Here is a 14,392-nt window from a genome sequence, read left to right as displayed (position 1 = left end):
GTAATGAATAAGTCACCCAAAGCCAACCCCGTTAGTGGTACAGGCAGGCCTTGACCGACAACGGTTGTGGTGCCAAAAAAGAAGATGAAAGAACGAATAGCGATAAAAAATGTCTCCTTGGCCTATCCATCAAACGTTGATACAGTTTTTTATCCTTGATAGTGCAGTCATCATGAGTAAACGGTATTTTATTTTGAATTTAAAATATTTATACTCGCAGTTAAAAATCCTAAGCAAATTGGGCTCTTCATGCAGCAATGTGGCAAGCTATTCTAAATTGAAAACTATGTTTAAAAACCAAAACAAAAATAAGAAATAAACTAAATAAAATCTCGTTGTTTTGGCGAAAATATTGTAAAATTGATAGTTTCGAAATACTTAGTGATTGTCACCTGCAAGTGCACTTTCATACAATTCTGTTTTTTGTTCACTCACAAAACGTTTATCTTTATTGCTTAAAAATAAACAAAGATTTCAAACGATGACAAAAAAATTGGAAAAAACTGTAGAATTACTATGTGTACTTGAGGACAGTTACTTGAGACCGTTGGATTTGAAGAATTGATGAAATGAAATGTATTTACACAGATAAGATCACAGTGACAGTTAAAGATGATGATTATAGATCACAATGCTCTGATTCCTCAGTGATGTTGGTTGAGCTTAGCGTAGCTGCTGGCATGTCCATGGCCGTACGAATGTCCAGCCTCATGGTGTCCATAGACAGCCGGATGGTCAGCATGGCCCACTCGCTTGACGTGAGCCTGGAAACCGTTGTGCTTGTCGGACGAGTACTCAACCACTCGCTTGGTTCCATCAGCTTCATCCAGAGTGTACGCTCCCTTGACGACATCTCCGTCGCGATGTTCCCACTGGCTCTTGTGATCTCCGGTGTGAGGATCCTTTACGCCATACTCGAACTTGTAGCTGGGATGCGAATGATAATCTTGATGTTCATGACCATATCCAAACACAGCAACGGCCAGGGCGAGAATCAGAGCAATCTGTCATAAGATAGAAAGTTAGTACTGTTGAACTGAACGGTTTCGCCACTGAACACACAGTGTCCCAATCAAGCTTACCTTGATCATTTTGTTGGTTATTGAGGTTTAGCTAGAGCTGGTGAAACTGTTTTTACTGAGCGCTAGTTGAGTACTGATGTCAATCTGTCTCGCGCTCGGTGGTTTTATACCCGGCCAGTGACTATTGTTGAGATACGACTACGCTCACCGAAAAACCGAATTGTGGTTAATAATTTTCTCCCCGCGTGCGAGCAGGTGGGCTGCGCTTGAGGGAAAACTCGCCGCACCCACCCAATGACGGGTGACGAAATCGTTAAATTAGCTGCACTTTCCTGTGCCGGTGATGTGGACACGCGGCATCGAGCGGAGAACGTTAGTCGTGTTAGTGAGTTGGTGATCGGGTCGAGCATTTGCCGGCTTCGCGAATGGTTTAGTTAAAAGAACAGGCAAATTTGAACAGCGATAAATGAAAAACTAAAGCAAAATTTAGACTCAATTTAGATATTAGCTGTGTGATTTGGTAGCGAAAAAGTACAGAGGGTAAAAAATATTAGTTTGCGTACATAAGACACACACTTCAACGTATTTTTAAAGATTTCAACTGATCTGGTTTTCGATTTCCACTTCCTGATCGATGCCCTACAGCGAGTCGGTTGATTACAAACATGTGAAAACATATCGAGCGGGCGTATGCGTACAATACAGTGAAGTGTATACGAATGGTATTGGTAGTAATTGGGTACATTGCTGTTTGTTCGAGCGTTAAATCAAAACATGTATACGGCAAGGGCTCAAAATCTGCACCGGTTACAGACCGGTTGTTTGTGTGTGGCTGTGTTTATGGAGTTGGTGGGAGCATTTTCACGCCGAGGGTCTCTATTTGCAGGATGAGTCTAGGGCACGTGCCACTACTTACTACTGTTGTAGATGTTATTGTTGTGAGTGCAATGTTTTCATGATTTGTTAGAAAATAAAATGCAATAATACTTATCGTTCATCATGAGGACTGGTGTCGTCTGAATGACGAAACGAGGAGCGGACTTTCACGAATGAACAGCGAATGGTGGTATAAATTTGGAAGGTATGATGACTTTTAGCATCAGTTCTCATTTAGAATCCGCGACGCAAACACTACATTATGCTGTGCAAGGTAAGATCAAGTGTAGGGCAGTATGTCAACTTAAAATTGTAATAAATATTTTCATAATAAATGTAGATCATCTTCATTGCTTCCGTAGTAGCTATTGTTGTTGCTGACAACAGCGATCATGATTATCATTCGCATCCCAGCTACAAGTTCGAGTATGGAGTAAAGGATCCTCACACCGGAGATCACAAGAGCCAGTGGGAGCATCGCGACGGAGATGTCGTCAAGGGAGCGTACACTCTAAATGAAGCTGATGGAACCAAGCGAGTGGTTGAGTACTCGTCCGACAAGCACAACGGCTTCCAGGCTCACGTCAAGCGAGTGGGCCATGCTGACCATCCGGCTGTCTATGGACACCATGAGGCTGGACATTCGTACGGTCACGGGCAAGGACATGGACATGGCAGCAGCTACGCCAATAGTAACCTGCATCAGTATCATCATTAAGGAGCGTCTATGATCGTTCCGTTTTGGTTCCTAAAAATATGAACTGAATAAAATCATGTTTATACTATGAATTGTAATTGTATTTTTCCATTGCTGAAATCAATCATTTAAGTATATATTCAGAAAATATATTTCTGAGTATTTACTTGTTATTTAAAAGTTTTAAAACAGTGTATGATATGGAAAAGCGACTCGAATCGCATTTCTGACGATAATGCATAATTGAAATATAACGATTTATTTTATTACGATTAGATTCCCTTTTTTAATCCAATATGCTTTGCCGTATTGCTTATGGGGCAAGGTCAATTTGAGAGTTGAACCCATGACAGGCATGTTTTTAAGTTGTTCGAGTTGACGACTGTGCCACGAGACCGGCTTCTGGCATTGTCTATCCTGTTTTTTTTTTAAATGTGCAATTAATGCTTTTTACTGTTTATATTCTATTTTGAAGTCCATTTATTTTTTACCTCAAAAATTCATCAATTCATTGTTGGTTTTAGTCCATGTCATTCAAGAGCTTGATTCTTTGTGATTCATTAATGAAACCACACAACAATAGCCTGTCTTACAATTGGGTCCTTCTAACAGTCTTCTATTAGTCTTCTGTGTAAAAGTCAGTTAAAACAACCTTTATAGCATATGGTTGTTGACATTTCATGAATTAAATGCCAAGAAAGGTGTATCAAATGCCTGTAATATTCTTTGTATTGTTCTTTTTAATGATGGTAGTTTCAAAATTCATAATCTTTTAATAAAATAATTAATTGTAATCATAACTAACTACTGCCTTTTCACGCCACAAATAGTTATAACTACCATAATACTAGATGCAGATGACGGCAGCAACTGTATATCTACCTTGCAAAATAGTATAGCATATCTTAATACAGACCTTTTTTGATTCATTTATCGTTGAACATAATTATTCATTTATGATTATTTTATCTAGCTTCATGCAGGAGATATACGACCAAAATCAAATTGTTTTTCGTTTTCGTTTTTAAATTGAAGTTAGCATTACTTGCTCAAAGTGAGAATCTAGACGAAGTGAGCTACAATCAGGTAACTTATGATACTGATTTGCATTTAATTTGACACGAAAACATATACAGTTTTGAGGAATTAACTGCATATTAGTTGAAACCTTTTTATCCGAAGTACATTTTTGCAAACCTTCATAGAACTTATTTTAAGGTTATCAATAAATTAGGTCCTGTTACAGGGTTTACGTTACGAAATATAATAATATTATATAATATTATTATTATTATATAATAATAATATTACGAAAAAAATCTGGTGTTGATCTTGAAGCCATACCGATCCTTGAACTGGTACTAAACGAATACTTTTCCTGAAACTGATAACGAACCCGTAGCGGTCCTGGTCTTGAGCCTAAATTTGTTAATTTAATAATCATTATTCTAAACAATAAATAAAAAATAATTTTAAAATCCAATACAGCAGCATTTAGAATTTCTGTGGAACATTATGTGAACACATATGCATCGCTTTCCTTACTGTCACGCAAGGTCACTCGAAAATGCACCAAACTTTCAGCAATGAAAGTAAACCACTCATTCGTCGCCCTACTTCTTTCGCTTCATATTTAAGCCCTCATAACTGACTCAAACGCCATCAGTAAACCAGCAGCCACAGCTCGAACAACATCCAACCAATCCACAAACCAAAGAACTCTTCCCAAAATGATGAAGATCACGATCGCCGCCCTCGCTCTGCTGGCTGTAGCCGTTGCTGCTTACGAACATGAGGACTATCATTCGCATCCCAGCTACAAGTTCGAGTATGGAGTAAAGGATCCTCACACCGGAGACCACAAGAGCCAGTGGGAACATCGGGATGGAGATGTCGTCAAGGGACAGTACACTCTGGATGAAGCCGACGGAACCAAGCGAGTGGTTGAGTACTCGTCCGACAAGCACAACGGCTTCCAGGCTCACGTCAAGCGAGTGGGCCATGCTCACCACCCGGAAGTGTATGGACACCATGAGGCTGGACACTCGTACAGCCATGGACACGGTCATGGACATGGCAGCAGCTACGCCAACGGCAACCTGCACCAGTATCATTATTGAGATGCATCAGTGCATCAATTCCGTTTCAGTTCCTGTAAATACGAATGAAATAAAGCTACTTTTTGTTAAATACATTTGCGTGTTTGTATTGGTCACAATCAATCTATATTCTATAGGAACGCTGAGGCCTTATAAAATTCTCATAAAGTTCCTATGGTTTAATAGTTTTTTGTAGTGTTACTGCAGAAATTTTGGAGAGGTACTATTTTGATTTGCATTATAAATATTGTTTTTAAAGTTGAATTTGCTATCGATTGTTGTTGATCTTGCAGGATTTATGCCATACTAGAATTGTTAGGGAAATGGTGGTTACAGAAATCGTTTTTGTCTTACACGTATTTTTTAATCAACTAGTGTACATTTTTGAATGGGAAGTTTCTTTAGGATAGTACTTATAGCAATAAATGCCAAAAAACTTATAAAACCCAATTTATTATACTTTTTTTAGTTGAAGCAAATTCTGCAAAATTGTGACAACCTAAAAACATAAACTAGCATGTCAATTTTAAGTAAAATTCTTAGATTTGTTTGTAATAAAAAACTAGCGAGTTCTATGTTAAGTCTTTTCCATAAAAAATATATAATGATAATATGCATAAAATCAATAAATACAAATTAAAAAGACTACAATAATTTTACATTTTGACATGCTTAATATGCTGCCAAATGTTTTAAATTTTACGGTTAAAATATGTTGACGGCCAAGCAATTTTAAAAATTATCTTGTGAGGCCAAAGGAATCATTTTAAAGTGAATGTGGCTTATTTATATGTTTTAGTGTTCTGTATATCCCTTACATGAATGTATTAAATTAAGCGATTTATTTATGTTTGAGTGATTTTTTTTTTAATTTTGGTTGAATTGCTTATGTTAGCATCAGTGATTGTACAGAAAACCCAAACAAATCTTTAAAAAAATCCAAAATATTTTTTCGCAATTTCTAAGTATGTATTTTGTATGATGCGCTACTTTACCATATGCTCAGCGTAAGCTTATGCTGTTTGATTTTGTCTCTCGTAGAACTGGGTTATACATCTCTCAATTAAGTATTTGGATATTGTGAACAACAATTAACAATAAAAAATCCGGCAAACGATGAAATGGCGTAGACCATTTGTTGATCAACAAATTATCATGCATTGATATTGTTGACATTTACTAATTAACGCACAACAAGCAATTAGACAACTTCGTTATGAACATTAAAAAACCTATAACTATAGCAGTTACATACTGCCTGGTACGGTCACTCAGTAACTTGCCAAATATAAACAAATGAAAGGAAGCCACACTTTCCAACCCTACTCTTTTCGCTTCGTATATAAGCCCTCCTGCCTTACTCAAACGTCAACAGTCGTACGGCAGCCACTGCTTACTCTGCATCTAACCAATCCACAAACCAAAGAAACCTTCCCAAAATGATGAAGATCACGATCGCCGCCCTCGCTCTGCTGGCCGTCGCCGTTGCTGCTTACGAACATGAGGACTATCATTCGCATCCCAGCTACAAGTTCGAGTATGGCGTAAAGGATCCTCACACCGGAGACCACAAGAGCCAGTGGGAACATCGCGACGGAGATGTCGTCAAGGGAGCGTACACTCTGGATGAAGCCGACGGAACCAAGCGAGTGGTTGAGTACTCGTCCGACAAGCACAACGGCTTCCAGGCTCACGTCAAGCGAGTGGGCCATGCTGACCATCCGGCCGTCTATGGACACCATGAGGCTGGACATTCGTACAGTCATGGACACGTCCATGGACATGGCAGCAGCTACGCCAACGGCAACCTGTACCAGCATCATCACTAAGGAGCATTTGTGGTAGCTCGAAATTTGTTCCTGTGATTTGAAGACGAATAAAATTGAGGCTGATAACTTGATTATACTCAACAAATCTCTGTTGTTTCACTTTGTATGACCATTAGGATTTTTTCTCATTGTTTTTGTTATCATATCTGGTGTATCTTGTTTGGTAATTATATCGATGGAACAACTTTTTACTTTATTTTTAAAGCGTACATTTCCTTCTGTTTATTAACTTTCCACAATTTGGTGTATTGTGATCGAACTCGCGCTGATCACGCGGGCCTTTGACCACCGCTTGAGGAAGTTCAGTATTTTTGTGACATAGATCAAACTTATGCGAAACATTTGAAAGAGTGAACTGGTTGAAACCGGCGTTTGATCATGCATGCTGTTGAATTGAGAAGATGAATATATTTGTAGGATGCGTATGCTGACATTCCGAACGAATTTGATTTCCTAAGAAACGTCCTACACGGACATGCCGGCCTATACAGGCTTTCGAGATTGAATTCATTACCACGCAGTCGGATAGTCAATCCTTGCTACGGGGGGGACGGTCCTTTCTAGGCTTGAACCCATCACGGGCATGTTATTGAGTAGTTCGAGTTGACAACTGTACCATAGGAACACCACTGATCATATTCGCTTCGTCTATCTGAACAGAAATAACAATGTGTAATTTGGTAAGCTTAATCAATCCAACTGTTCCGGATTAAACCCAATTAATAGATTTACTTCTTTCCAAAAGATTGTTAAACAAAATATTCAAAATGACCTAGTTAATTGATATGTTGTTTTATGGTCAAACCGTTTTCAACATCGATTATTACTGGAGTGTTAGAGTGTGTTGATTTTAGCTTTTTATTTGTACTTATCATTTGACAAAAAACAGGTAGTTTAATCAGATCTACATGTAGAAGCATCTGTATTATGAATGGCAAAGAACAATGATTGAAAATTGAATTTGTGTTCATCACATGTTATGTTTTATACTGTTGTTTGATTGATTGCTAACATTTTAGTCGAATGGTATCATATCATTTCTTATGGAAAAGAAATGAATACTTTTTGGTGAGGCAGTACACAGAAATTACACATAAGCGAAAGATTACGTAAAACTTATACAAAATCAAAATTTTTCTTATGTCCGTGACCTAGGAACAATGTAAGGATTCGAAAATTAAATCTGAATGTTCACGTGTGAAACTGCGACCATTTTCTAAGGCGTGAAAGTCATTCCCATGCTACACCCACATGCAAGGTCATGCAATAACTTGCCAAACATAAACAAACGAGAGGAAACCACACATTCATGCCCAACTCGCTTCGCTTCGTATTTAAAGCCTCATACTCAACTCAAACGCCATCAGTCAACCGACAGCAAAAGCTCGATCTGCAGCTCACCAATCCACAAACCAAAGAAACCTTCCCAACATGATGAAGATCACGATCGCCGCCCTCGCCCTGTTGGCCGACGCCGTTGCTGCTTACGAACATGAGGACTATCATTCGCATCCCAGCTACAAGTTCGAGTATGGCGTAAAGGATCCTCACACCGGAGACCACAAGAGCCAGTGGGAACATCGGGACGGAGATGTCGTCAAGGGAGCGTACACTCTGGATGAAGCCGACGGAACCAAGCGAGTGGTTGAGTACTCGTCCGACAAGCACAACGGCTTCCAGGCTCACGTCAAGCGTGTGGGTCATGCTCAACACCCGGAAGTGTATGGACACCATGAGGCTGGACACTCGTACAGCCATGGACACGGTCATGGACATGGCAGCAGCTACGCTAACGGCAACCTGTACCAGCACCATCACTAAAGAACATTTGTGAATAAATGAAGTTGAATTGCTAAGGATATTTGGTTTTTATTTTCGTTGCTGTGTTTTTCCCTGTTTTGTTGGACCATTTTATGTTTCATTAGCAGGAAAAGCACATTTTGTTGTAATGTTTGTGTTTCAATTTTTTGTGAACATTGCCCTAATGAGATCAACAACTATCCGACCATCGTTAGAACTAATCACATATATGAGAACGCTAGTTGTTAAACGTGTGTTTAGAAATACTGTGATAAATTTGTTGCGTTTAATAGTAGCCAAGATCAATAAGGCTTTAAAATTCCAAGCTGACGGTTATATATGTGCATGTGTTCAACTGTCTTCCTTTATGATTTGATCATAATAGATAAAACGCAAAATGTTTGACATGTTCGAACGTTGAAAATGAAAATACTTTTCGTGAAAAAGTAAACTAATGTTTTATTTTTTAACCGATTTTGGAAATTTCTTCGATTTTGGCTTAATGCTTCAGGGTGTGATGCGATATTTCTAAAAACATGATTACTAACGGGCCTATTATTAAACAGGAAGATTAACAGCACTAAATCCTGTGACTTTTATTTGGTAATTACATTTATGTTACGTTATTTTTCTTATTCTTCTCTTTACGAGGTTATTCACGGTTCGGCAAAGGGTTCCATTTTGTTGGGCTCACTGATACTATTCCGTAATTGCAGTTTATTTAGTCGATCTCCTTGATTTTGAATGGCAACGTTAGCAATTTGTTCTATCCTATGTTATGAACAAATGTTCTAATTACAGAAGCGAATACTACATATGCTATGTATCTAAATTTTAAAAGATTTTGTAAGTAAGCATACGACCACATCAAGAATTTATAATGCCTTAACGTACGGTATTATATTATAACATTTACATAATTTATTGAATATCTTGGCATTCTTTCGTTTCGGTTTATTAGACAAAATACAAATCAGGTATATTTTCTAAACTATGAACATGTGTTGATACATTGATAATAAACTATTCCTATGATTGAAATGCATTGATTGGTTAATTATTTATTAATTTAATTATTCATTTCAATGTTATTGTGCCTCCTCACACTCTACTTTATTCAGAGTTTTATGAGCTAAGGGTTCCTATATTAATAGTGTTTCAGAAAAGATTTGCAAACTAATATTCCAAATGCAACAGATAACAATCAATGAGCAATTACGCTAGAAAATGAAAATAACATTAAAGAAGAGAAAAAAACTACAAAAACATAAATTACATACAATTAAACACCCAATGGCATTAAATATATAATAAATATTTGTAAAACTTTATAAGCAAAAAGAAATAATTCGAAATAACTGTCTAACGGTAATGGTAAATTTAATGAAAGCTCTGCATCAAACACCCTTTAAATATTGTTTAGAACAATTTTAACGTATAATACACAGTTTCAGTATGCACATTGCGGAAAGCCACTCGGTGAGCCAGCATTGCTTCATGAGAGATATGAGCAGATATATTGCTTTAATTCGAGCAAACCAATAAATGATTCCCTACCTATACGTGGCTTGAAAATCAGAAAGCGAGATGGTGAAATACTGTAGACCAAAACCCACCACCAGCAGCCCGAAAGCATGCGTGGTTTTTGGTTGATTTCGTGTTAATTCTATGCAAGGCTGTGCGTTTTCGATTACGCCACGTAACAAATGGTTTAGTAAGAGCGACCGCGTTTGTGAGAGTCGTGGGTGGTATTTAAGAACTGGCTAATTCACCAAACAGCAACAGTCGGCCAAACAGCAACAGTTGTGAAGCTTTAACAATACGGAAACGTTCTTTGTGAAGTATTGAAGTCAATCACTCGAACATGATGAAAATCACGATCGCCGCCCTCACCCTGCTGGCCGTAGCCGTTGCTGCTTACGAGCACGAGGACTACCATTCGCATCCCAGCTACAAGTTCGAGTATGGAGTAAAGGATCCTCACACCGGAGATCACAAGAGCCAGTGGGAACATCGAGATGGAGATGTCGTCAAGGGAGCATATACCCTTCACGAGGCCGACGGAACTGAGCGAGTAGTTGAATACACTTCCGATAAGCACAACGGCTTCCAGGCTCACGTCAAGCGAGTGGGCCATGCTCACCATCCGGAAGTGTATGGACACCATGAGGCTGGCCATTCGTACGGTGGACACGGTCATGGACATGCCAGCAGCTACGCCAACGGCAACCTGTACCAGCATCATCATTAGGATATAGATGTACTTGATGCGAGAAAGTTCCTTATTATGTGATTTAAATAAAAGAATGCAAAGAGAAGCTAAAATGTATTTTTACAGATTATTAGTTAAAGTTATTGAGATGATTGAGTCAAACTCGTTTAGTATCGCGGGCTGGATTAGAGAAGAAAATATTCCCGTAGGCCGCAGTTGAGCGGTGTTGGGTAGCGAGAGGGGAGGGGGGTTTGAGTGGACAATTTTTGGTGAATAAAGTTCCACCTTTTTATACTAAAATTTAACATTAAGAAATTTAAATTTTTGATTTTTTTTCTGTTTTCCCCATCACCCACTACACCACATGGTGCTTTCCATCGGCGAAAATCATTAAGGACTTATTCTTTGACCTAGAATTGTATCTAAATTTTTTCGTAGTGAGTATAAAACCTATAAAACTTTTGATAACAAATACTCCACTTCGTTATTTGTGTAGAAATAAGAAATATAGAAATACAATTAAACTACGTAAAGCAGTTTACATTTACCCATACTTAACTTTGAAGGCGGTTTCCCTAACTCGGACAATTTATCGTTCTTATGTAATACTCCAGATAGGCTACCTGGACGATTCTTTGAAACCTCGTATATCGCCTCAACATATCGACACACGAACAACAAATGCTGCATTTTGACAACGCTAATGACTAATAATGATAACTCATCATGTTAGCACTATATCCTCAAATATTAGCTGGATATGTGATCTTTTTTTAAGAAAAAGAGACTACCAACTTCCAATCGGTTGCATACAATTCACGCCTTTTTGATGTACTTGGTTTTTCGAGTTTTTAAAGAAATCGACCTGATGTTTGCAAAAGCGTAGCTAAATAGTAACCCTCATCAATGAAGTGAAGAAAGTGTTATTCCGATACATGCTTTCCGAATTTTCCTGAAAGCCTCAAAGTAAAAAAATGGGTGAAAATATGGGAAAATATAAGATCGACTTTGGGGAGTCAAACAAGAACTAAAACACATGCTACATGCCATCTTCGCGGATACCTTCTTCTAAACAGCCACTATGCGAAACTTACTTCACACTTTGTTAATCGAACTATTGAGACTGGGTGGTGAAATTTTCTTCCTCAGTGGATAAAAATTAGTACATCCATTTTTACTGTCACGTAATAAAAAATTTTCTTCAGTTTCATCCAAATAACTGCCAAAGTTCTGCGCGGGCCGGATTGAAAGGCTTCGCAGGCCGCATGTCGCCCGCGGGCTCTATGTTTAACCTTTCTGATGTAGAAAGAACGCTGGTTGAATCTAGTAAAATTTCATCCAATTTAGATAGGGCAAACTAATAAACTAGATAAACTAGCAAATCTACATCGAAAAAGCTTATATTTCATATGGATCTATTAAAGCTTTAAACTTCCCTTCACAGTACCACCTTCACCTACATTTCTTTTGTATGGAATAAGTAACCTCAATCAATAATTATTGTAATGATTGTTGTTATAAACAACTAATTACTTTTTAAAAGCTTAACTTACTTGGCCTGTAAGGTTTTGATGGTTTTTTTCAACTTTGTGATGTTATTTGTCATCAAAAAATGTTCAGAATATATCAAAAAAGCTTTTTGGTACTCCAAAACCAAATTTTAACTAATTTTAATGAAAATTTTCAAACAGGATAGAGAAGAATGACATACATAAACTTAAACAATAATTCATGCTCTTAAAAGAATCTGAAAATACAATTAATAATTTCATAGCTACTATACTATCAATAAATAAAAAAGTAAAAAAACATATTAAATTATTCACTCAAATCCACACAAAAGGTTTGCCAAACGAACGGCTTTCCAAACGTTAATGCAAGGTCACTCAATCATGAACAAAATCATAGCAAACGAAAGGAAAACACACATTCGTGCCCTACTCGCTTCGCTTCGTATTTAAGCCGTCATACCCAATCCTAAAGCCAACAGTCAGTCGCCACAGCTCAATCTGCATCCAACCAATCCAAAATCAAAGAAACCTTCCCAAAATGATGAAGATCACGATCGCCGCCCTCGCCCTGCTGGCCGTAGCCGTTGCTGCTTACGAGCATGAGGACTATCATTCGCATCCCAGCTACAAGTTCGAGTATGGAGTAAAGGATCCTCACACCGGAGACCACAAGAGCCAGTGGGAACATCGGGATGGAGATGTCGTCAAGGGAGCATACACTCTGGATGAAGCCGACGGAACCAAGCGAGTGGTTGAGTACTCGTCCGATAAGCACAACGGCTTCCAGGCTCACGTCAAGCGAGTGGGTCATGCTGACCATCCGGCCGTCTATGGACACCATGAGGCTGGACACTCGTACAGCCATGGACACGGCCATGGACATGGCAGCAGCTACGCCAACGGCAACCTGTACCAGCATCATCATTGATAGCTATCTGTGATAGTTCCGTTTCAGTTCCTGTAAATACGAATGAATAAAGTTACCTTTTCAGTTATAAATTTGCGTATTTTGTTTGCTACAATCAATCTACATTTTAAAGGAACACTTAGACATTTTCATCATAAACTTTCTTTGGTTTGATAGTCTGTGCTTTCTTTACCCAAGCGATATCGGAAATGTATATTTTTGCAGCGCATTATAAATATTGTTTTTGGTATAGAATAATTTACCAATTATAGTTTACTTCACTTTTGTTTGACTAAGGATTCATAAATGATTACCATCATGAATGAAAATGATGCCGAGTAATATTTCAATTGTTTCTCAAATATGATTGCTGACAGGCCTTAAAATCGGTTTTGCCACTTATGTTTAAATTGCCTTTTATGTAAGAAAAATTTCTAATGACTTTTCTAATGACTGCCATAACTGCCACTAGTTTAAAATTTTTAAAGAATCAGAGAAGCAATAAAAAGAACTCAATAAATCTGTATTCTTAAATCGAAACCTGATTTCTAAAAATCCTTCATTAAGCAAACTAATGATCAATTTTTAAATAAAAAAAAACCAAATCGATATGATGACAATAAACTGATATATTCTATATTTGAAAAATATCTTCCACAACGTGTGATTTTAATATTACACGGAGTGCGAATAGTTAGAGAAAAATAAATACTGGTGAAACTTATATTGGTATCGCTAGGCTGGATGACTTCATTATGTATTGGAACCAAATAAACAAAATACTAGCAAAACGGCAGGTCCATTCCTTCAAAATACCATCATGAATCAATTTGCATAACTAAAACAACTTCGTATTCAATATTTATGCATGAATTGAATTATTATACATTAATTAAAAGTAATTCTATTCAAATCGCTCCTGCTCCAGGAAAACAAATAAACAATATGTACGAATACACTATTCAAAAATAAATCAACATCTTATCACGCTTAATATGTTGTTCAAATGTATTTTATTCATGATTTATATATAATTAAACAAACATAACTGAACAATCTTTGAACATAATGATTGTCAGGTAATTTTAAACAAATTTGTCAGTCTAGTAATTGGTATCATTTTATATGTGTGGGAGTTTAACGCTCCCATCGCATCCATTTACCTCATTGAGCGTAGTTTTTTTAACACTAACTTCAACAATTAAACACAACAATCGTTAGTAATTTCAAAAGATCCATGTCTGCATTATATGTTCTTGCAGATGAGCTTTAATTTTAATGTTATTTAGCGAATCAAACAAACTAAACTACCCAAGGTAGACTTCGTCAAACAAATTCATTTTACAAATTTATTGCAAAAGATCCCAAAAATACAATTCAAGAATTTCCATACAGCCTTGCAAGGTCATGCAATAACTTGCCAAACATAAACAAACGAA

At 37.4% G+C, this 14,392-nt stretch overlaps 6 protein-coding genes across 6 annotated transcripts; 5 read left to right on the top strand and 1 right to left on the bottom strand.

Moving 5' to 3' along the window:
• Nucleotides 1–552: 552 nt before the first annotated feature.
• Nucleotides 553–1,188, bottom strand: LOC120947451 (cuticle protein 19-like). Its single transcript, XM_040362778.2, has 2 exons — nucleotides 1,083–1,188; nucleotides 553–1,004 (listed from the first exon to the last, which is right to left on the bottom strand). The coding sequence occupies exons 1-2, from the start codon at nucleotides 1,089–1,091 to the stop codon at nucleotides 645–647; spliced, it is 369 nt and encodes a 122-aa protein (XP_040218712.2). The 5' UTR covers nucleotides 1,092–1,188; the 3' UTR covers nucleotides 553–644.
• A 972-nt stretch (nucleotides 1,189–2,160) lies between these two features.
• Nucleotides 2,161–2,680, top strand: LOC120947441 (cuticle protein 19-like). Its single transcript, XM_040362767.2, has 2 exons — nucleotides 2,161–2,172; nucleotides 2,239–2,680. The coding sequence occupies exons 1-2, from the start codon at nucleotides 2,161–2,163 to the stop codon at nucleotides 2,614–2,616; spliced, it is 390 nt and encodes a 129-aa protein (XP_040218701.2). The 3' UTR covers nucleotides 2,617–2,680.
• A 1,590-nt stretch (nucleotides 2,681–4,270) lies between these two features.
• LOC125906558 (cuticle protein 19-like) lies at nucleotides 4,271–4,715 on the top strand. Its single transcript, XM_049605972.1, has one exon. It carries the CDS (start codon nucleotides 4,326–4,328, stop codon nucleotides 4,713–4,715), a length of 390 nt encoding a protein of 129 aa, XP_049461929.1. The 5' UTR covers nucleotides 4,271–4,325.
• Nucleotides 4,716–6,096: 1,381 nt separating this feature from the next.
• Nucleotides 6,097–8,382, top strand: LOC120947448 (histidine-rich glycoprotein-like). The gene is made up of 2 exons (XM_049611194.1): nucleotides 6,097–6,522; nucleotides 7,864–8,382. The coding sequence occupies exons 1-2, from the start codon at nucleotides 6,134–6,136 to the stop codon at nucleotides 8,342–8,344; spliced, it is 870 nt and encodes a 289-aa protein (XP_049467151.1). The 5' UTR covers nucleotides 6,097–6,133; the 3' UTR covers nucleotides 8,345–8,382.
• Nucleotides 8,383–10,107: 1,725 nt separating this feature from the next.
• Nucleotides 10,108–10,652, top strand: LOC125906559 (cuticle protein 19-like). Its single transcript, XM_049605973.1, has one exon. It carries the CDS (start codon nucleotides 10,188–10,190, stop codon nucleotides 10,572–10,574), a length of 387 nt encoding a protein of 128 aa, XP_049461930.1. The 5' UTR covers nucleotides 10,108–10,187; the 3' UTR covers nucleotides 10,575–10,652.
• A 1,923-nt stretch (nucleotides 10,653–12,575) lies between these two features.
• LOC120961398 (cuticle protein 19-like) lies at nucleotides 12,576–13,045 on the top strand. The gene has a single exon (XM_040385111.2). It carries the CDS (start codon nucleotides 12,585–12,587, stop codon nucleotides 12,972–12,974), a length of 390 nt encoding a protein of 129 aa, XP_040241045.2. The 5' UTR covers nucleotides 12,576–12,584; the 3' UTR covers nucleotides 12,975–13,045.
• Nucleotides 13,046–14,392: the final 1,347 nt, after the last annotated feature.

The sequence above is a fragment of the Anopheles coluzzii genome, chromosome 2, assembly GCF_943734685.1.
Source record: "Anopheles coluzzii chromosome 2, AcolN3, whole genome shotgun sequence".
Taxonomy (NCBI): Eukaryota; Metazoa; Arthropoda; class Insecta; order Diptera; family Culicidae; genus Anopheles; species Anopheles coluzzii.
Note: the sequence above shows the minus strand (reverse complement) of the source record. Positions and strands in the feature narration are given on the sequence as shown.

Bases quoted from the DNA above. Each gene is read 5' to 3' on its own strand.
- LOC125906558 (XM_049605972.1), top strand. From the start codon at position 4,326: ATGATGAAGATCACGATCGCCGCCCTCGCTCTGCTGGCTGTAGCCGTT.
- LOC120947448 (XM_049611194.1), top strand. From the start codon at position 6,134: ATGATGAAGATCACGATCGCCGCCCTCGCTCTGCTGGCCGTCGCCGTT. The intron at 6,523-7,863 runs AGGAGCATTTGT...TCGTATTTAAAG, and splicing joins CTGTACCAGCATCATCACTA to CCTCATACTCAACTCAAACG.
- LOC120961398 (XM_040385111.2), top strand. From the start codon at position 12,585: ATGATGAAGATCACGATCGCCGCCCTCGCCCTGCTGGCCGTAGCCGTT.
- LOC125906559 (XM_049605973.1), top strand. From the start codon at position 10,188: ATGATGAAAATCACGATCGCCGCCCTCACCCTGCTGGCCGTAGCCGTT.